The sequence below is a fragment of the Gymnoscopelus braueri genome (assembly GCF_963280865.1).
Source record: "Gymnoscopelus braueri genome assembly, chromosome: 20".
NCBI lineage: Eukaryota > Metazoa > Chordata > Actinopteri > Myctophiformes > Myctophidae > Gymnoscopelus > Gymnoscopelus braueri.
Genome location: NC_137622.1, coordinates 2697220 through 2719469, shown reverse-complemented (window position 1 = coordinate 2719469; position 22250 = coordinate 2697220). Strand labels below are relative to the sequence as shown.

At 40.3% G+C, this 22250-nt stretch overlaps 2 protein-coding genes across 4 annotated transcripts in view; one reads left to right on the top strand and one right to left on the bottom strand.

Moving 5' to 3' along the window:
- The window catches only part of fgf20b (fibroblast growth factor 20b), a gene marked incomplete at its 5' end in the record, with an annotated part of 338476 nt that extends 336150 nt beyond the window's left edge, over positions 1-2326 (bottom strand). Inside the window, one exon of the mRNA XM_080416630.1 lies at positions 2246-2326. Within this exon, the coding sequence (XP_080272756.1) occupies positions 2246-2326 (81 nt within the window). The remainder of the gene's footprint in view (positions 1-2245) is intronic.
- Positions 2327-3627: 1301 nt separating this feature from the next.
- On the top strand, positions 3628-22167 carry rufy1 (RUN and FYVE domain containing 1). Of its 3 annotated transcripts, XM_080416274.1 has the most exons (19): positions 3628-3852; positions 4395-4621; positions 7664-7843; positions 8134-8251; positions 9040-9141; positions 9602-9725; positions 9882-9943; positions 10081-10216; positions 12172-12273; positions 13409-13525; positions 13840-14007; positions 14997-15094; positions 15462-15581; positions 16600-16729; positions 17927-18021; positions 19270-19318; positions 19402-19479; positions 20865-21050; positions 21091-22167. In XM_080416274.1, exons 1-18 carry the CDS (start codon positions 3641-3643, stop codon positions 21009-21011), a joined length of 2265 nt encoding a protein of 754 aa, XP_080272400.1. In that variant the 5' UTR covers positions 3628-3640; the 3' UTR covers positions 21012-21050; positions 21091-22167. The 3 variants fall into 3 exon arrangements, with proteins under 3 accessions (XP_080272400.1, XP_080272401.1, XP_080272399.1); XM_080416275.1 differs by having other exon boundaries at positions 4398-4621; positions 20865-22167; XM_080416273.1 differs by having other exon boundaries at positions 20865-22167.
- The last annotated feature ends 83 nt before the right edge of the window (positions 22168-22250 follow it).

The following is a 22250-nucleotide window of genomic DNA, read 5'->3' as shown; positions in this document are numbered from 1 at the left end:
CCAAGGGATAGAAATGCCATTAAATGGGGGTCCGTAGCCTAATGCATGTCAAACTGGGGGTCCTTGAAATTAAAATGGTTGAGAATCACTGCTAGAGCCGTAAAAAAATCTTCTCTTATTGGGGTCTCTGGCATATCTTTTCAAACGGGGGTCCGCGAGCTAATAAGTGTCAATTTGGGGGTCCTTGACATGAAAAAGTTTGAGAACCACTGCCTTAAAGCAACCTCATTAAACTATGCCTAGGCTAAACCTTACCTTATTCCTACGTAACCTCAGTAAAACTATGCCTAAACCTAACTAACCCTATTCCTAAACGTAACCTCAGTAAAACTATGCCCAAACCTAACCTTATTCGTTATTCCTAAACCTCAGTAAACTATGCCTAAACTTAATCCTAAATGTAACCTCAGTAAAACTATGTGCCTAAATTGAACCTTATTCCTAAACGTAACCTCACTAAAACTATGGCTAAACCTAAACTTATTCCTAAACTTAACCTCAGTAAAACAAAGAATACATGAACCCAGTGGTGTAAAGTAACTAAGTACATTTACTCAAGTACTGTACTGCACTTAAGTAAAGTTTTTAGGTACTTTTACTTTATTGGAGTATTTCTAATTTTCAGTACTTTTACTTCTACTCCACTACATCTCAGAGGAAAATATTGTACTTTTACTCCACTACAATTATTTGAAAACTTACTAGTTACTTTGCAGATATAAATTATTATATTTTAAAACATACATTTACCCATTTAGCCCTATTTTATACACAGGCTATTTGAAAATAGCCAATCTACAAGCTCATAACGCGTCGCGAAGCGACGCGTTGAGAGCTTGTAGATCGGCTATTTTCAAACATTTAGTACTTTTACTTTTGGTACTTTAAGTGTATTTTGATGCCAATACTTTTGTACTTTTACTCAAGTACATTTTTAATTCCGGACTTTTACTTGTAACAGAGTATTTCTACATTGCAGTATTGATACTTTTACTTAAGTAAAACATTTGAGTACTTTTTCCACCACTGCATGAACCTCTGGGGGCGAGTGGTCTGCGGAAAAAATGGGGGTGAGCGTGTTTAGGGGTGAGTTGTCCGGTTACTGACTGACTGGACTACAGTGTATAGGCCTACTGTCCCTTTTCTTTTTCTTTTTTTTTCTTCCTTTAGAACAGTGGTTCTCAAACCGCGGACCCTCATTTGAATAGATATGCCAGGGACCCCCATAATAAGAGAAGATTTGTACGGCTCTAGCAGTGATTCTCAACCATTTTAATTTCAAAGACCCCCAGTTTGACATGTATTAGGCTACGGACCCCCATTTAATGGCATTTCTATCTCTGGAACCCCAATTTATATTGTTAAATCAATGTTAATTTAACTCTGAGAGTGTACAAAATGGAGTGTCAGAGTTACAGACCCATAAGGGTCCATTTGGTTCCTAACTATCTATCATTTAGCTGGGGACCCAACTCCCTCAAGGACCACTGGTGGTCCCCGGACTGGTTTGAGAACCACTGCTTTAGAAGCCTTTATTAACAGTTTATTGTCACATTTCACATGTTTACAGGTGTGAAGCAATGGGTGATTTATTTGTTCCCTTCTTTTTTTAAAGCTCTACCGACAAATAGCTTAAATAAGAAAAGCCTACAAAAAGTGTGTGTGTGTGTGTGTGTGTGTGTGTGTGTGTGTGTGTGTGTGTGTGTGTGTGTGTGTGTGTGTGTGTGTGTGTGTGTGTGTGTGTGTGTGTGTGTGTGTGTGTGTGCACTGACTTATTTGACTGGGGGCCTCAAGATGCCCCAAGATGCTCAGCTTGTTATACATTATATTCTATATTTTTAAGAAGGCATTGCTGGTGCTTGCTTTTTTTTCTTACCGGTACGTGAAATGGAAACTTATTCTGGTGCAATGGTGTGCCTGTTGAGTGCAGAAAATAATAATAATAATTATTATTATTGTTATTATTGTTATTATTATTATTATTATTATTATTATTATTATTATTATTATCATTTTTATCATTACACACACACACACACACACACACACACACACACACACACACACACACACACACACACACACACACACACACACACACACACACACACACACTTTATTTCTTTAGGTAGGGTTTATCATTCGCTACTTTTATTAGATATGAATCCCTACCACTTAAAAGAAAATTGGCAGAGGCTACCTGTTACTGCTGTTGTTGTTGTTGTTGTTGTTGTTGTTGTTGTTGTTGTTGTTGTTGTTGTTGTTGTTGTTGTTGTTGTTGTTGTTGTTGTTTTTGTTGTTGTTGTTGTTGTTGTTGTTGTTGTTGTAGTAGTTGTAAACAGACACAATGTTTTCAACCTGATAATCCTGATAAAGATGATTTTGAGATGTTGAGACACATGGGGTCCCCTGTGGCCCCCAAACCCCCAGGCTGATGGGATATATATTATAACTCTATGGCTACAGTCATTGAAACACTTCAGGGATGATACATCATCGACTCACATCGAGTCTACTTACGCCACCAAGCGGTAGAAGTAGGTTAACTTTAGGCAGTGGTGGTAAAAGGACTCACATTTCTTACTTAAATAAGAGCATCAATAGTGCAATTTAGACATACTCTGTTACAAACAAAAGTCGAGAATTAAACATTAACTTGAGTAAAAGTACAAAAGTATTGGTATCATAATATACTTAAAGTACCAAAAGTAAAAGTACTCATTATGCAGAATGTCCAATTTCACAGGTTTCGAATGTATAAAATGTATGAAAATCTTTTGAAAATAACAGATCTACAAGCTCACAATGCGTCGCAAAGCTACATTTACTCATTATGTGTCATTATTTATTTATGTGGAAATTAAAAAAATAAGAAATATATATTATTTATAATAATGTATTATAATGTGGTTATAAATACAAATCAAATAAATATGTATTATTTATAATAATGTATTATATGTGGTTATAAATACAAATCAAATAAATATGTATTATTTATAATAATGTATTATATGTTGTTATAAATACAAATAAAATATATATGTATTATTTATAATAATGTATTATATGTGGTTATAAATAAAAATAAAATAAATATGTATTATTTATAATAATGCATTATTATATTTAATAAGAATTCGGCATTACAATATATAAATGTATCAATCAATCAATCAATCAAAAACTACTCCACTACTTCTCAGAGGCAAATATTGTACTTTTACTCCACTACAATTATTTGAAAACTTTAGTTACTAGTTACTTTTCAGATATAAATTATTGTATTATGAAACATACATTAACCACTTTAGCCCTATTTTATACATAGGCTATAATTTCAAATATTTTAGTACTTTTACTTTTGGTACTTTAAGTACATTTTGATATCAATACTTTTGTACTTTTACTCAAGTAAATTTAGAATTCCAGACTTTCACTTGTAACAGAGTACTTCTACATTGCAGTATTGATACTTTTACTTAAGTAAAACATTAGAGTCCTTTTCCACCACTGATGATAGTCTTGATCCAAGGCCAGGACTGATCGATCGATCCTCTCTGTTATCATCGCCGCATCATACCAATGGCGATTGCTCTGGCCTGATCCTGGGCTGATCACGTGATCGCAGGGGAGAAAAATGGCCGACGAGGAGTCAGCAGCAGCAGGAGAAACAAACAACAACAACACTGCTATGGTTGATGAGGAGGAGGATGATGATGATGATGAGGAGGAGGACGACAGAGAACCAGAACCTCCTCCTCCTCCTCCACCCGAACCTCCAGAAGTCCTGGAGGTCCCGGCCGGAGGCAGCAGCGCCGCAGCGGCCAGCAGCGATCAGTGGTGGAAAAAGTACTCATATTTTTGTTTTCTTACTTAAGTAAAAGTATCAATACTGCAATGAAGAAATAATGCTCTGGTACAAGTATAAAAGCCCGGAATTCAAAATGTACTTGAGTAAAAGTACAAAAGTATTGCTATCAAAATGTACTTAAAGTACCAAGAGTAGAAAGTACTCATTATGCAGAATGTCCCTTTTCACAACTTTTCAAATGTATGAAAATATTTAGAAAATAGCAGATATACAAGCTCACAATGCAACGCATTGTGAGCTTGCAGATCTGCTATTTTCAAGTGGCCGAAATGTATATAGGGCTGAAGTGGGTAATGTTATGTATGTTTTGTAATAATAATCAATCTTCAAAGTAACTAGTAACTAAAGTTTTCAGATAATTGTAGTGGAGTAAAAGCATAATATTTGCCTCTGAGATGTAGTGGAGCAAAAGTACTGAAAATTGGAAATACTCCAGTGAAGTAAAAAAAAAAAAAACTCGAAATTGTACTCAAGCACAGTACTTCAGTAAATGTACTTAGTTACTTTACACCACTGCCAGCAGCGATGCAGACAAGCCGGCCTCGGAGGAGAGCAGCTGGTCGGCTCCCATCCTGTCTCTGGCTCGCAAGGCGACGGAGAGCATCAGCAGCGGAGTCAGCAGCATCAGCACCGCTGCCCTCAGGAGCACCGCCGGGTCCACTGCCAGCTCACCCACCTCTGAGAACGACATGATCGTCAACCAGAACCACTCCTCCACTGCTGCTGCTGACAATAAAATACTCCCAGGTAAAGAAGCTGGATATATAGGCTATATATTTTTTTGTGACAGACTTTAAAAAAAAATTGTTTTTAACCCTTTCAGACCGGGAAATAATCTGTGACATTTTTTAGGTTTCTTTGTGCTATTCAAAAATAGCAGATCTACAAGCTCTACGAGCTTGTAGATCTGCTATTTTTGAAAAATCGTGAAAATGTGTTCAAATCTTTGAATATATCCATTGTTTTAAAGCGAACATTTTAACTCAAATCTTTGCATCTGGGGGTCCCTGGGAACAAAATATTTTGAGATGGGGATCGGCGGCCGGCCAAATACATATCATTTTGGGGGTCCTTGACATGAAAAAGTTTGAGCACCACTGATATAGAAACATATGTTTTTTTCAGAATACTGTTAGGATTTAGAAGACATTTTGTAGAATCGGCCTCAGGTCTTAATGGGTTAAAGCTTTTCAAGGAAAGAGACATCACATTGTATCCCTATGCGTGGACAAACGGTTCACATAAAGTCCCACAATAACTTACAGAAGTGCATCTCTTCAGCACATAGATTGTCCGTCAGTGGACATTAATGTACTCATGTGCTCTATAGTTTGCCTGCTAGCAATAGTAATAGCCTCTTCCTCTGATCTGGCGGTCCTGTGGTTGCAAAACAACCCAGGCGGCTCCTTAACCCCCTCACCAGACCCCCGGGTTCACGCAGATATTAATCAATTATCCTCAGAAAAGAAAGGAAAAATCATGATGTGTATACATGTATAATAACACACGATCTACAAGCTCTACGAGCTTGTAGATCTGCTATTTTTGAAAAATCGTGAAAATGTGTTCAAATCTTTGAATATATCCATTGTTTTAAAGCGAACATTTTAACTCAAATCTTTGCATCTGGGGGTCCCTGGGAACAAAATATTTTGAGATGGGGATCGGCGGCCGGCCAAATACATATCATTTTGGGGGTCCTTGACATGAAAAAGTTTGAGCACCACTGATATAGAAACATATGTTTTTTTCAGAATACTGTTAGGATTTAGAAGACATTTTGTAGAATCGGCCTCAGGTCTTAATGGGTTAAAGCTTTTCAAGGAAAGAGACATCACATTGTATCCCTATGCGTGGACAAACGGTTCACATAAAGTCCCACAATAACTTACAGAAGTGCATCTCTTCAGCACATAGATTGTCCGTCAGTGGACATTAATGTACTCATGTGCTCTATAGTTTGCCTGCTAGCAATAGTAATAGCCTCTTCCTCTGATCTGGCGGTCCTGTGGTTGCAAAACAACCCAGGCGGCTCCTTAACCCCCTCACCAGACCCCCGGGTTCACGCAGATATTAATCAATTATCCTCAGAAAAGAAAGGAAAAATCATGATGTGTATACATGTATAATAACACAATAACTTTTAAACAATAATGAAATGATGACCAAAAACAAATCGTAATTATGTTACTGGATACCCTCTAAACCTGCTTATTGAATTCTCTGATGCCGGAGTACAGGTGTTCAACCTAGTGGAGTACCGATTTAACCTTCTGGACCACATTAAGTAATGTTTGGATCTTTGCTTGGTCTTTGCTCCCTGTGCTCGAGCACTGGACGCTTCCAATCTCAAGACCTCATAGAAGGACAACTTCCAACGGTGAATACTAAGGTTATGAGGTGGACTTTTATGATTAACGGTCACTGTGCGGTGAGGAAGTTCATCCATGGAACTACTAACTTCCTATCAGCGCTGGCATTTACTGTATCTGACTGTGTCTCTGGGTCAAGCTGTGTTGTACTCAACCGACCCCAGTACTTGAGTCAAAGTATAGATAGTCCTGGTCAAATATTTACTCAACTAACTGCTGTGTAGAAATTTAGAATTGTCCCCCCCCAAAAAAAAAAAATCACATAAACGTCAAATATATTATAGTGAATAGCCGAATTAAGAACAAATTGAACGAATTGAAAAACAACAACATTATGAACCACCACTGCTGACAATAAAACCCTGCCAGGTAGCTGCAAGCTACTTAGATGCAACGGTCCTGCGTACCTGTTTCGAAGTTGCACATAATGCAGGAGGCAGCAGGAAATAGCGTTATTGACAACGAGTGCTTCCAAACTTCCAACACTTTGAAAAAGAATCACCTGCACAGAATTTATTGACAGAAAGTACTGTGGGTCATGACGGTGGATATTTATGAAACAAAAACTTGGCAGATACAAAGAGGATAACCCAAGCTTTCCGCACAGCTGCAATGTTGTTGAGTTTAACATCGTTTAATACAATCAGATAGGACTTTTCGGTTTCAATGAATGGGCTGTCAAAGGTTGGTATTGCAATTCTAGATGGACTTTATGAAACTGTTTCCAGCCTCACCACCTGCAGTTCAGTGTGGTCAGGAAGTTCATCCATAGAACTGCTTCCTATCACTGTGTCACTTATCTTTGTCACATGTCAGAAGAACACATGACTTCCAGGATCAAAGAACATTTTATGGCATGATGATGATGATGATGGTACAGAGGACTATGTTTTTTTTGCTATACTGTTGGTGTGCAGCAGGTCATGGCTCACATTGTTTTGTGCCTGTGTGGCTCCATAAATCTTGCTTAGTAATGGGGCACACTGATACCAAGTTCAAGTGCTTTATTGTAGGTATTTAACACAGACCTAAAGACTTAATTCTTTTTAGTCTTTATTACATTTGTACTTTTATTCCTTTTTTTTTAACGTTGTGCCAGCCTTACACCAAACAACTTTTCCAGCGATTTTCACTGTCGCAGAAAAAAATAATGTTAATAAAATCATGAGAGTTTTGCCTCAGTTGAGGTGCTCCCTCGTCATCTCGATCATTATTGTTATTATAAGGTGGTCATCATTAGTCTCTCTGTCTGTCGCTCTCACAAAGGTTAGAGGGACAGAATAAATGATGCTTTCAAATAATATACACTATTCTTTTTTTTTAAATAAATAAATGAATCAAAACACATTCACTGCATTAAAAATAATTATGTCTTTTTGCGCTTGTCTCACCATTCCTGTCCTCCTTTGCTTCACAGTGCTGCCACCCAAGGACCCTGTGTCAATAGAAAGGTCCAACCTTCTCAGTATGATGAAATTAAGCATCAAGGTTTTAATCCAGTCCTCCCTAAGTCTGGGCAGAACCCTGGACTCTGACTACCCACCACTGCAACAGTTCTTTGTGGTCCTGGAACACTGCCTCAAGCATGGACTGAAAGGTAGGGTTGTCACGATCATGATGTTTTACTTGACAATTAATTGTCATCCATTAGCAATTGAATTTTTGGGAACATATGAATAATATATATTTCTGTTTGCCTTTTAGGCTTTGTAAACAAAAACTGCACAGGGCAGATATGACAAAAAAAAAATATATATGACTGACAATGACCGGTGCCAATAATCAAAATAAATAATGTACTATGGAAAAGAATTGCAATGTGTTGCATCGCAAGGCGTTGTGAACTTGTTGTGTGAAGTGCTGTCTGTCTCTGTCTGTTGTGCTCAGCAAAGAAGTCCTTCATTGGTCAGAATAAGTCCATCTGGGGACCTCTGGAACTGGTGGAGAAGTTGTGTCCAGAGGCAGCTGATATTGCCACAAGTGCCCGAGATCTTCCTGGCCTTAAGTAAGCCAAAGCGCTTATGCACCTGTGTCCATTAAACCGGCTTCAAAAGACCAACTTGTCGGGGTTTGATTGCAATTCACTTAAGAATGTTTTGACGTGCCGTACATACATGCTGTGTGCTGTGACATAGAGCACTGTTTCCCAAACAGTGGGTCGGAACCCATTTGGATGGGTCATGAGTAAATAAATATCCCTTCATTTCTTTTGTTTCCTATACATTTAGTTTTATTAATTATTATTATTTAAAAACATAAAAAAGCAACGTTTTACATCAATTAGAAACAAATTCAATGATTATTTTAAAATAATTTCATACATAAAAGAAAACAGAGAAATTCCATAAATTAGAAAACAAATGTTTAAAGAAGTAGTGAAAATAACTGAGCTTGTAGATCTGCTATTTTCACTAGTTTTGGTCCAGGGGAGACATACAATTTCTCGTTTGAGTCTCGAGCTAAAAACATTTTCCTGTCAAGCACCCCCAAATTCTGTATGTATTTGGCCGTGGATCCCCATCAGAAAATATATTGTGCCAGCGACCTCCATAAGAGAAGATCTGTGTTTAAAAATAAATCCAAAATTATTCCACGCTTTTCACAATTATTTCCACAATTCTTCTAAAATAGCCTATCTACAAGCTCACATATTTTCGAATAGCCAAAGTATAGAATGATTTTGATGCGATATAAAAAAGAAATCTGGGGACCCCACTTTGGGAACCACTGACTTAGAGCACAAGCCACATTACGACATGTGACCGATTTGTTGACTTTTCTCTTCCTTTCCAGGACTGGTTTGGGCCGGGCGAGGGCGTGGCTGCATTTGGCACTCATGCAGAAGAAAGTAGCAGACTACATGAAGGCATTGCTGGACCGCAAGGACCTCCTGGGGTGAGTCGCGAAAGCCCAAAGAAGATTGCCTTTAGAAAAAGAATTATAATACAATCTCAAAGAAGCTTGCCTTTAGACAAAGCATAATAATAAAAGCTAAAAAAAAAGTATAATCTGTAGTTTAATAAAATAATTAATCTCTATTTTGGGTATCGGTGGACATCCCCCCCAAAAAAAGAGAGTGAAAATAGCCTATCTACAAGTTCACAACACTTCACAACGCGACGCGTTATGACCTTGTACATCAGCTATTTCTGCATGATTATTGTGCGACGAAGTATAAAAAATATATATTTATAAAAAAACGTAATTGCTAAGAAGATAATCCATATTTGCAACCCTAGTCTAAATGTATAAGCATTTTGTGTCAAACATGCAATGACAAGCTTGTGCTCTTTTTCACCATCTGTTCATGTGTGTTATTCATTGCTACCTGCCGCCTCCTTTCTCTCCTCCTCAGTGAGTTCTATGACCCGGGAGCGCTGATGATGGAGGAGGAAGGAACAGTCATGGGGGGCTTGTTGGTGGGTCTCAACGTCATCGATGCCAACCTCTGCATTAAAGGGGAGGACCTGGACTCCCAGGTGAGTGATGAGGGTTGCACGACATGGAATGCTTTTATTGTCGCAGTTGCACGTAATCTCACTGTAGAGGGAAGAGATTCCCCTGCATGAAGAAAGCTACGACCCATGCTGCATCCCAGTCCCATGCAGACATACGTTTTTGTGTGACTTTCTTAGGTGGCGGTCATTGATTTCTCGCTCTACCTGAAAGACCCTGCCGTCAGCGACACTCAGAAAGAGTGAGTTCCGTGTTTCACCTGCATTACACTGTTATTCATCACATATTAATATAACACAGTCCGTTTCACGGTAGATTCCATTCCAAACCCCCTCAATAAACAATAATAATAAAATAAAAACATCCTTGTTTTTCCAGTGACTGCAAGATGACGGCCATATTGGACCAGAAGCACTACATCGAGGAGCTGAATCGTAACCTCAGCGGGACAGTGACAGACCTGCAGGCCAAGATGGATTCTTTAGAGAAGACTAACACCAAACTGGTAGAAGAGGTCAGAGAAACTGTGTGTGTTTGTGTGTGTGTGTGCACTAGGCCTGACCTCTACTAAGTCGACTAGTCGACTGGTTAGTCGCGGGGGGTCCGAGTCGACTGCGTGTCTCTTAGTCGAATCTAGTCCTCGTCTTTGTATTGGTATTGTTTGTGTTGGAGCGCCTCAGTGCGGCTGCAGAGTTCATGTGCAACCTCTTCCAGAGAGAGATAGAGACACTAGAAACTCTGCTGGAGACACAAAACAAACTGTGTAGACTTGGCCCTTTGAAATAAAATGTATTTTGGCCCTAAAAAAAAATATATATTTTATTTTTATTTTTTTATTAGTCGACTGCCAGTCGACTATTGGCAATTAGTCGCCAATTAGATTCGACTAAACAAATCCTTAGTCGGGGACAGGCCTAGTATGCACGTGCTCGACTGAATTTTTGGTCTTTTTATTTTTGCTCAGTGTTTTTTTTATAATTCTTTTCAAAAAGGACAATAAAACAGACAAGTATAACACAGATTAAGACACATGTCAAAAGGAAAAAGAAAAAAAAAGGAAGACAGAGTCAAAATTAAACAAAACAGACAACCAAAGAGGACACAAGTCAGGTTCATCACAGCACAAGACATCCAACAACATACAGTATGAGCAAGTTTACAATGCAATATCTGGAATTCAAACATTAAGAGGCACGATCAACATATGAAAGAAAAGGCTGCCAGACTCTAGTAAACTTATCAGTAGATCCCCTCAGTGTGTATCTAATCTTTTTTAATTTAAGAAAATACATGACCTCGCAGATCCACCTACCAAAGGAAGTATTTTTCCAATTTAAGAGAATCTGATGTTTACAGTCTTAGCATAAAATAAGTGCTCTGTAGTGATTGTGTGTGTTTTATGCACTTGGGGTGGTGCAGGGGTAAAGTACCTGCCTACCACCACCGCCGAGTCTAGGGGTTAGAATCCACAGCGGTGCATCTAGTTTGGCCGAGCGTCTATATCTATGTTTCCCAAACAGTGGGTCGGGACAAATTTGTGGGTCGTGGACGCATTTTTGTGGGTCGCGAGTAGATAACGCCCCTTTAAAAAATATATACATATTATTATTTCAAAAGATTTCCCCAAATTTTTTATATATTAATATTTTCATACAATAACATTTTCAAAATAATTTCATAATTAAAATAAATGTAAATAAAATCCACTAATTTAACTTTTAAGAAGAAGTGAAAAAAGCAGATCTACAAGCTCACAACACATTGCAGAGCAACGTGTTAAATCTGGGACTTTCACTAGTTTGGGTCCAGGGGAGACATCAAGTTTCTCTTTTGGGTAATAGCAATTTTAGGGATAATGCAACAACACGCCCACGGCCACACCTCCAGGCGCAAATAGTGGAGTCGGCATAATGAATAGCGGGTATAGCGGGCGCAAAATAGCGTTTAGGGACAGTGCCAGCTCCCTTATCCCAAATTCACGGATAATGGGCAGAAATTCACGGCTAGTGGGCAACGGGTGCGGGTTTAGCAGTGCCAAAAATAGAGCCCTATGTGTTTTACTCTGTTAGGCCTGACACAATTATTACATACCGGTAATTGCAATTAGACAATCGCCTAATTACAATTATTTGAGATAATCGCAATTGTTTTGCATAATCGTCATAATAGTTTCCATTTTGAAAAATGTTCATATATTTTCAAACATTTTCAAAAGTACTTTTTAATAGCATAAAGTTATTAAATATGTCAGTAATTTCTTTGTATATTTAGGTTATTTGTCATATCTGCCCTGTGCAACTCCAAAGCCTAAAAGCCAAAAATAAATGTAATTTGTATTGATAAGTTCCAGAGTTCAACGATAAAAACGCAATTAAATCGTTGATCGCAATTATTTGTGTAACAATAATTCGTCATGTAAAATATCATAATCGTGACAGCCGTGTGTTTGTGTGTGTGTGTTCTCCTCAGCTGACGGCAGCCACAGACAGGATTAACTCTCTGCGGGAGGAACAGGAACACTTGCAGAAGGAGAACAAGACTATTTTACAGTCCACTCAGAAGAAGGAAGAGGTCAGCAAACTGACAGACACATTCACTCAGTTGTCCGAATAATGACTAATGTATGGTCTTTGCATAGCTTTCGTGCTCAGACACTAACTTTGTTTGTGGACAACAAACCACAGCGGGGTTCCAGGGGTAGAGGTGGAGTCCTTACCCAAACTAACCTACAATAATTCCTTTTCGTTAAAATACAAATGATCATAGTTTAACTCAGGGGTCTTCAACGTTGTTCAGGCCAAGGACCCCTTAGAGATGAAGCAGGGACCCCCCACTACATATTTTATAAAATTGTGTTGCAGATTAAACCGTTTTCATAGATTTCATAGATTCATAGACTTGTTTGTCAGTGTGTAGCGTTGTGTTAGATTCATGTTAATGTGTATTTTCAGACAGTTCACCAGTTAAACCCTCAATACTTTGAAAACTTATACTTGGTCTGCTCTTTTTCCCCCCTACACCACTCTTTGTCAAAAATAGCCGATCTACGAGCCCGAGGCGTTGTGGGCTTATATATCAGCTATTTTCGTTTAATGTTCCCCTCAGAATAGGGATGCTAGAGTTCAAGTGGTTAATGTAAAAAAAAGATATTTGTCTGAGGACACCCTAGGGGTCCCAGAGGTTGAAGACCCCTGGTTTGACTCATTGAACACCTTGTTGTAGAATCCCCTGACCCCCGCCCCCTCCCCCTCCCCTACTTTCTCTGTAAATATACCTTATGATTCTACTTAGCTTTATTTCATTATGTTTTTGTTGTATATTTTGTATTGTATTGTATTGTCTGTATTATATGTATTACTGAGGAATTGAGTTCAACAGACCACAATGGAAACAAGCCCCTGGTGCTTTTTGTGTTATCCTTTTTAGCATAACTTTTGACTGTACTACTGACTGTACTGTTAATAAGCATGTTAATAAAGTATTCAATCAATCAATCAGTCAATCAATCAATTAAAGCAGCCGCTTGGGAAACACGAGGTTCCCAGTTTGATCCCAGAGTTGGTGTCAAAGTGTCCTTGAAATTAAAAATGTTGATAATCACTGTCATATAGGAACTTCTCAGCAGTACAATACAATGTAAGTACACTTAATTGCTCTGCGTGCGTGTGCATATGTGTGTGTGTGTGCGCATGTGTGCGCTTTGCAGGCCACTATGCAGGACAGCCAGGTGGAGTTGGAGACGTACAAACAGACGCGCCAGGGTCTGGACGAGATGTACAACGTGGTGTGGAAACAGTACAAGGAGGAGAAACGCATTCGCCAGGTCAGCCATGATGCAAACAGCTGTCATATTAACAACCCACAGCACATTAACCCATTCAATCCGGGAACGCATCTGTGTCACTTGAGATTTCTTTGGCTATTCAAAAATAGCAGATATACAAGCTCATAGCACGCCACCATTAATCCGACAATTAATCTGTTTGGTGTGTGTGTGTGTGTGTGTGTGTGTGTGTGTGTGTGTGTGTGTGTGTGTGTGTGTGTGTGTGTGTGTGTGTGTGTGTGTGTGTGTGTGTGTGTGTGTGTGTGTGTGTGTGTGTGTGTGTGTGTGTGTGTGTGTGTGTGTGTGTGTGTCAGGAGCTAGAGCGTGAGCTGGAGCTGCAGGTGGGCTTGAAGCAGGAGATGGAGGTGGCCATGAGGCTGCTGGAGAAGGACACTCATGAGAAGCAGGACACACTGGCTGCACTCAGACTGCAGCTGGACCAGGTGAAGAGCCTCAACCTGCAGATGTTCCACAAAGCACAGGTAACTGTACCTCCATCCATCTCGTGTGTGTGTGTGCCGCAAAATGTCCTTAATGCAGTGGTTCTTAACCTATTAAGACCTGAGGCCGATTCTACAGATGTCTTCCAAATCAGCGGTTCTGATTGGTTCTGAATTTATTTCATGCCAAGGAACCCCAAGAAGATATGTATTTGGCCGCGGACCCCCATCTGAAAAGGAGCCTGGCCAGGGACCCACAGAAGAGAAGATTTGTGTATAAGAAAAAATCTAAATTATTCAAAATGTTGGCCCTTAAGGTGCTGAACTTCAAACTGCAAACATCAAAGAAAAATATTTAGATCTTAAGGACCCCCCAAATTTGGCTGAAGAATTGTGTTCAAAGTTTTTCACAAATGCAAGATTTTTCGAAATATTTAGAAAGTTGCCGATCTACACACTCATAATGCATCGCCTTACGATGCGCTATAAGGATAAGGATAATTCCTTTTAACAGGTCGTTCATGAAAGTCCTTGCGGTCTTGTTTCCAATGAGAACCTGTGAGCAATTAGGGGTTAAGAGTCTTGCTCAGGGACAAATTTCATTTCATCGACACATATGCTGGCCTGGCCTGGAATCGATGAGGACAACTCTCCTACCCGGATACTACCGTCAGGAGAAGGCGTGCTCTACTCACTGGCCTGGAATCGAACCTGGGGCAACCAGGGCCTCTGGCTCCCTAGGCGGGCTCACTAACCACTCAGCTATGGCCGCCCCTATGAGCTGGCAGATCGGCTGTTTTTGAACAGCTTTAGTATATAATGGGGGTACTGTCGTGTAAACGGTTCCTCATTTTGCCGGGGAGCCCCTGGAACCCCTTCCAGGACCCCTGCGGATCCCCAGACCCCACTTTGAGAACCACTGCCTTAACGGACCAATAAAGAACCTGTCTGTCTGTCTAATGTATTGTATGTATCAATCTGTCTCATTTATCATACATGTCTGTCTGTCTCTAATCTATGTGATTCTTTAGAACTCTGAGCGTGAGGCAGAAAAGAAGACAGAAGAGGCTTTGAGGCTTGAGAATAAAATGAGTGAAATGGAAACGACCATGAAGGAACTTGAGCAGAGGTGTGTGTGTGTGTGTGCGTGCGCGCGTTATAGTTACGTGATTCTAGTAATCATGTCACAGGCCTGTCACAATTATTACATAATCGTCTAATCGCGAAATCTAGTAGTGAAAATAGCCGATCTACAAGCTTACAACGCGTCGCATCGCGTTGTATTTCCACTATTAATGTTTTTTTGAAAGTATAAAGTTATTCAATATGTCAGTCATTTCTTTGTATATTCAAGTTATTTGTCATCTGCCCTGTGCAACTTCAAAGCCTAAAAGCCAAACAGAAATGTAATTGTTCCAGTGTTCAATGACAAAAAAAAACACAATTCAATCAAATGCGAGTTGTGTGTAAATGAGCGTCATTGATGTTTGGCACAGGTTACAAGATTCGGAACAGGGGCGACGGCAGAGCGACCAATCAGACAAAGACATGAGGTCCGAGCTGGAGGGGACCGTAGACGCTCTGCAGAAACAGCTGGCTGACCTGGACACGCTAAGGTGAGGGAATACACACACACACACACACACACACACACACACACACACACACACACACACACACACACACACACACACACACACGCAGGTTAACAGGTTGATGCTTTTGTTCACCGTGAAAAAACTTGTTTGGAAAAGAAAATAATTATGTCGCTATATCGCCACATAATATTTGCATTCTGATGTACTTATGGCACAAACAGCAGGTCAATAAATTGAAAAAGTCTACCTATAATAATAATAATAATAATAATAAATGTAATTATAATTTCACACCTTAAAGAAATACGTTATTGGGAGTGTTTTCGATTTTGTACAAGCGCTGGTCCAACCATCCCCGGGTCATCGCACACAAGCCAAGTTGGAAGTCAATCAATCGAACGGTGCCTGAGTTAAGGTAGCTCTCCACCAAACGGACTACTACAGATTACTACAGACTGCCAGTCGAATTAAGTAGGGAGATCAGTCGGTTGAAAGGTGTGAAAAAAAGGTTGCTGAACGAACCTGAGAGCCGACACCGACAGACGGCTACTATGATGCTAAAAATAGCGTATGGCTTGGCTTCAACAACAAGCCCGCTGCTGTCCGACTCTTCCCTACAACTTGCGAGCCGACGCGACAGTGTACCCACCGCCCATTCAACAGCAGACTTTCGGGGGTGCCGATGGCGTAGTGGTTAAGGTGCATACCACATATAGGCTTAATGCTTAAACCTGTCGTAGGTTTGAATCCCGTGCCGGATGGCCTTTGCTGCGTGTCATTCCCTGTCTCTCTCTTCCTGTTTCCTGTCACTCTTCACTACTACTATTCAATAAAAGCAGAAAAGCCACCCCCCCCCCCCCCCCCAGCAGAGTTTCGGCAACAGAGGCTTTCCAACACTTACCGCCGCCAACGTCGGTGCAGTGGAGAGCTACCTTTATGCCTCACACACACACACACACACAGGTTCCTGGAATTTGTAGACATCCACAGACCGATGAGCATTATCAAACACCACTGTCCTGTGTGGCGTCCCCAGGCTGAGCTTGGAGAGTGAGCTGCTCAGTGAGAAGGAGCAGAGACAGAGCATGCAGAAGGCTCTGCAGAGGGAACAGGACAACAGCGTGGAGCTACGCACGCAACTCCAACAACTACACGGCCTACATGCAGTCAGTAGCACGCGCGCACACACACACACAACATGAACCCATTTAGACCTGAGGCCCATTCTAAAAACACCTTATCCTATGTTTTCTAAACACTTATGTTTTCTAAAAAAAACATATTTTTGTTTTGATTTTTTTTTTATCATCTTACTATATATCTTTGTTGTCGTCTGGTGAAAACGATTTAAAATAGTGAAAATAGCAGATCTACAAGGACTCAACGCCTCGCGATGCAAGGCGTTGTGCACTTGTAGATGTGCTATTTTCATTACTTTTATGCGACACTCTTGTATGATAAAGTAGGGCTTTAATTTACGAATAAACATACAAATTTGAAACTTGGAGACTTACAAGTCTCAAATTTGACAGTGACGATGTATAGTAACAACTAAAATGACACGGATGCTTTCCCGAATTGAAAGGTATAACAACGTATAGGCATTCCAGGTCTAAATGGGTTATCCAGAAAATAGATTTAATTTTCAAAATGTATAAATCTGGCGCTTTTCCACTGCATGGTACCAGCTCTGCTCAACTCTACTTGCTTTCAGTACCAGGTACTTCATTTCCACTGCACACTCGGCCCAGCATTGCAAAAAAAAAGCAATGGCCACTTTCCGCGGCTCGCTTGGAACCTCGATAGAGGTTGTACCCAAAAAAGTAGCTGGTACTATCCACAACTTTTGTCTTTTGGAAAACTCATAAAGGCGAATAGAGTCGAGTCAAGGGGAGCCATACAGTGGGAAAGCGTTTTTTATTTTCTCTCTCAGTTCTATAAAGACAGTAAAGAGTGAAGGCTTTAATACAGGGGTCTTTAACAGGGGTCCGGGACCCCTAGGAGGGTCCTCAGAGTTACTACAGGGGGGGCCACCAAATGTTTGCGTGATAGGAACTTTTTTTTCATTAACCACTTGAACCCTAGAACCCTAGAAAGCTCACAACGCCTCGCAGGCAATTTTTGGCAAAGAGGTTTGGTGTAGGGGGGAAAAAGAGCCGATCAAGTACAAGTTTTCTAAGTATTCAGGGTTTAAGTGGTTAACTGTCTGAAAACACACATCAACATCCAACATGGGGGAGGGGGGGTCCCCTGCTTCTTCTGTCTCTCTCAGCTAAGGGGTCCTTGGTCTTAAAAAACTTTGAAGACCCCTGCTTTTAATATAATGAGTTATTGAGTTTGATCATGTTGTTCTGGTGACGCAGGAGCTGGAGGATCTGAAGGAGGAGAAACAGCAGCTTCAGCAGATCTGTGAGCAGCAGGAACAGGCTCTTCAGGAGATGGGACAGCACCTCAGCCAGTCAGTACCTCTCATCTGCACCTCTGTTCACCTCTGTTGTCCTCTTGTCTTTTTTGTCATCCGTCCACATTCGGTCAGGGCCGGGCCGGGGCAAACAATATTGAATTCTCCCAATATGACGGATGCATTTTCAGTAAAAGGATTTGGAGAATGAATGACATGATATTGGGGAAGTTGGGTGTAGTCTAGTGCAGTGATGGAAGACGTACTCACATGTTTTACTTAAGTAAAAGTATTGATACTTTTACTTAAGTTAGTCAATACTGCAATGTAGAAATACTGTTCTTGTGTAAAAGTACAAAAGTATTGGCATCAGAAATATACAGTACCAAAAGTAAAGTACCCGTTTCACCAGTTTAAAATGTATTAAAATCTTTTGAAATTAACAGATCTATTGTGAACTTGTAGATCGGCTATTTTCAACTGGCCGAAATATTTATAGGGCTGAAGTGGTTAATGTACGTTTTGTGTAAAAAGTAAAAAAGTGCAATATTTGCCTCTGAGATGTAGTGGAGTTGAAGTAAAAGTATTGAATATTGGAAATACTGAAGAAAGTAAAAAAAAAACACCTCAAAACTATACTTAAGTACAGTACTTGAGCTCTTGTGTTAATGGCTTGCTCTAAAACACTGAGATAAACAGAGCAGCCTTCATTACAACTACTACAGTGAGCTGGTATCAGATCTTCAGAACCTGCATCAGTGAGTTATAACATTAAGCATTAAGTGCCGAAGAGTTCCTCTCCAGAACATTCACTTTGATCATTGTAAATTCCTCAACATTGTTCTCAGTTTGTGAGACCACTTGATCCGCTTTGTGTGAGGAGACTAAAAGCTCTCCTCTCGAGGGATGCTGTTTTGTGAGCTTCTCTGTCAGCGAAGGATAATATAAAATGTATGATTTAGATATTGGAACCGGTATTTTTTTGACTGGATCCTTCAACATGTAGTTTTTCCTTGCTACCTTTGTAAACAATGCTTGGTGGGGGTGGGGAGGCGGGGGCAATATTGGGTTTCTGCTCTTGAGACGACTAATAAAACGTTTACCATTATGTACCATGAATCTTTAACCATGATAGTCCCATTGAGATTAAGAATCTATTTTTTTCAAGGGAGACCCGTTATTCAGAAGTCTAATTTAACTAAATGAAGAGCTGTAAACACCTATAAAAGACATTAGATACTGTGATTTGGTCCATAAATACAGCTCTACATTCATTTAGTTTTTTGTTGAATTTGTGTCCCAAAGGTCTAAACTCAAGATGGAGGACTTCAAGGAGGTTAATAAAGCCCTGAAGGTAATGTTTGGAATACTTCAGAAATGTACGTTTTCATTGGGCCAAATGGCATCCTGTTTCATGTGTGACTCTTCCTCCATCAGGGTCATGCGTGGCTGAAAGATGACGAGGCCACGCAGTGTAAACAATGCCAGAAAGAGTTCTCCATTGCTCGCAGAAAGGTAACTGTTGTGATCCTAAAATCATCTCCGCTATCAACAACCCTATTTTATACTTGTATGATACTGTCGAGTGGAAATGGCTCATCCACAAGCGCAACATGTTGCAAGCTTGTATATCGGCCATTTTTGCATTTTTTTAAAAGTTTTTGAAAATAATGCCATGGCCAACATAGGGACGGCAGGTTGTTAAGGGTCGTGACTGGTCATTCAGTTGAATTACCTGGCGACAGTGAACAAGCACAAGCTCGGAGAATAGTTGTGACATCAAGGCAGTGTCACACGGTAATTCTAAGTTTATTGAGTACACACAGAATATCGTCTTCTTTCGGGTGGAAACCTCATATGTCCAAAACTGTTACTTTTCAGGATTCAAATTCAAAAACGGCAGGAGTAGCAGATCTACCACAAGCTTTCGAGTTTGTGGATATGCTACTTTTGATGCTTTTGTGACGCTGTAGTGTGATCAAGTAGGCCGTTAATTTACGAAAACAGCAACAATGTATACTTTTGAACTGATACTGAAGGCAGCAAGATAGCAATAGATGGAAAACATGGTGATGTCATCTGTGGTACAAACCGAATGTACGAATCTATACAGCTGATTACACAGCTGAAAGGACTGTCTGCACCAGGACAATAAATATACTATTTAAAAAATGGTTCTAATTTAAGTGCATAGTAGATTGCACACCACAACTATACCAGTGACATTTGTCAACAATATAAATGTAGTGCTTGGTGTGGATGGCCCTTAAGAGTGATTAATTATGGTTGTAAGATCATGTACAAGATACTGGGATGTGGGTCAAGCCTCGGGCATAATTACAACAGTAAACTGTTGTTTTTGTGTGACCCATGGTTTTACTTTCTACTAGTCTTTCTTGATTGTTTTCACGCAGCATTAGTAGCACTATAACGAAGAATAGAGGCGTTTGTAGCTGTCTATTACATGAACAGCACAGTGACTCAGACCTCTTGGAAGTGACTCACATTTAGTATCCCAAAATAATGACAGACTGGATGGGTGGATTTTCAGGAAACTTGGTGGGAATAAGTAGTAGGCTGACTGCCGCGAAGAGATCAACTTTTTGGTCTCAAAAGTCAACGGTATAATCCTTCTACAGTAAAAATGTACGAAATCTCTGCTTGTGTGCATACGAATACTGTCCCCTGCGTATCTTGCCGAGGACTCAGGGGAGTGCGGTGCCCAGTGTTAAACAAAACATTACTTATCTCCGGAACAGAGATATTTGGATAGCTGTGGTTTGACGCGTTACATTTCATGGGAGTAAGGTTGGTGCCGGCAGAGTTCGCACCTCCAGGCGCCTTTGATTTTGGTCCGTTTGTCTTCTCACCATGTTTTTTTTTGGTGTGTGTTTTCCCAGCACCACTGTAGGAACTGTGGAGACATCTACTGCAACGTATGTTCCAGCAACGAACTGGCGTTACCCTCCTACCCTCGGCCCGTACGGGTGTGTGACAGCTGCCACTCCCTCTTACTGCAGAGGAGCTCCTCCTCCACAGCATCCTGACAACCACCAGCCCAACCATAAGCTTTACCTAAGGCAGGGGTCTTCAACAGGGGGTCCGGGGCACCCAGGGAGTCCTCAGAGTAACTACAGGGGGTCCGCCAAATCTTTGTGTGATGGGGAACATAGCCGATCTACAAGCTCAACGCCTCACGCTGCGTTGTGAGCTTGTAGATCGGCTATTTTTGGAGAGTTGGTGTAGAGGGAAAAAGAGCAGAGCCAGTGGTCCAGTATTGAGGGTTTAAAAGGTTAAATGTCTGAAAATGAACATGAATCCAACATATTAATAGAAAATATAATGTATGTCAAACAAGTCTATGAAGCCATCTTTGAAAAAATGTAATCTGCAACAAAGTTTTATACAATATGTAGTGGGGGGTCCTTGCTTAATCTCTCTCTGCTAAGGGGTCCTAGGCCTGAAAAACTTTGAAGACCCCTGTCCTAAGGCCTTGCTCAGGCTGCAGGCAAAATCTGATTTGTTTTTCAAATCTGACCTTTTGGACTGACTGATCCACACTGTTTGCAAGTGAACACATTGGATTTGTGTTGTTGAGATGTCGCCAAAAATAGCGGATGTACAAGCTCCACAACACGTTGCGATGCGACATGTTTCGGAGCTTGTAGATCGGCTCTTTTTGGCCATGTGGTTTTATGCTGTTCAGACTTGATTAACTAATTATTATTCCAATCTGTACAGGCAAAAGAAATTTGGTTTGGGCTGCCAGTGTGAATATAGCCCAACAGACCATACTCACCATAACACTCTGATCTCATCTGCTTGTTGCTCTTTAACAAATCAAATCTTAACAGAGGAAGTAATCTGGCGTGTTTGTTCCATTTCCTCTAGCTGGAAATTTTGGGATCTTTAGGTAATGTGTATAATTATGAATGGGGAAGCAATTTTATGATTCTTAGTAATGGGATTAACTAATATGATTTTCTTTGAAGACTATGCTTTGAAGTTGAAACTCCAATTATTTCTTTCCAAATGTAATTCTATGGAGCAGAAGTATGAGTGAGATAAATGTCCTTAATCACAAAGACCTGTTGATTAACCACATGAGCCCTAGCATCCCTATTCTGGGCTTGTCATAATAGGTGAACATTTGCCAGAAATAGCAGCTTGTAGATTAGCTATTTTCAGCAAAAGCGATTTGGTGTAGAGGGGAAAGGGGGGGGGGGGGGGGGGTTATCAAGTATGGACCCGGTCAACTGAAGCATGTAGGGTTTAACCACTTAAAC

Bases quoted from the DNA above. Each gene is read 5' to 3' on its own strand.
- rufy1 (XM_080416274.1), top strand. From the start codon at position 3,641: ATGGCCGACGAGGAGTCAGCAGCAGCAGGAGAAACAAACAACAACAAC. The intron at 10,217-12,171 runs GTCAGAGAAACT...TGTTCTCCTCAG, and splicing joins ACACCAAACTGGTAGAAGAG to CTGACGGCAGCCACAGACAG. The intron at 18,022-19,269 runs GTCAGTACCTCT...TGTGTCCCAAAG, and splicing joins ATGGGACAGCACCTCAGCCA to GTCTAAACTCAAGATGGAGG.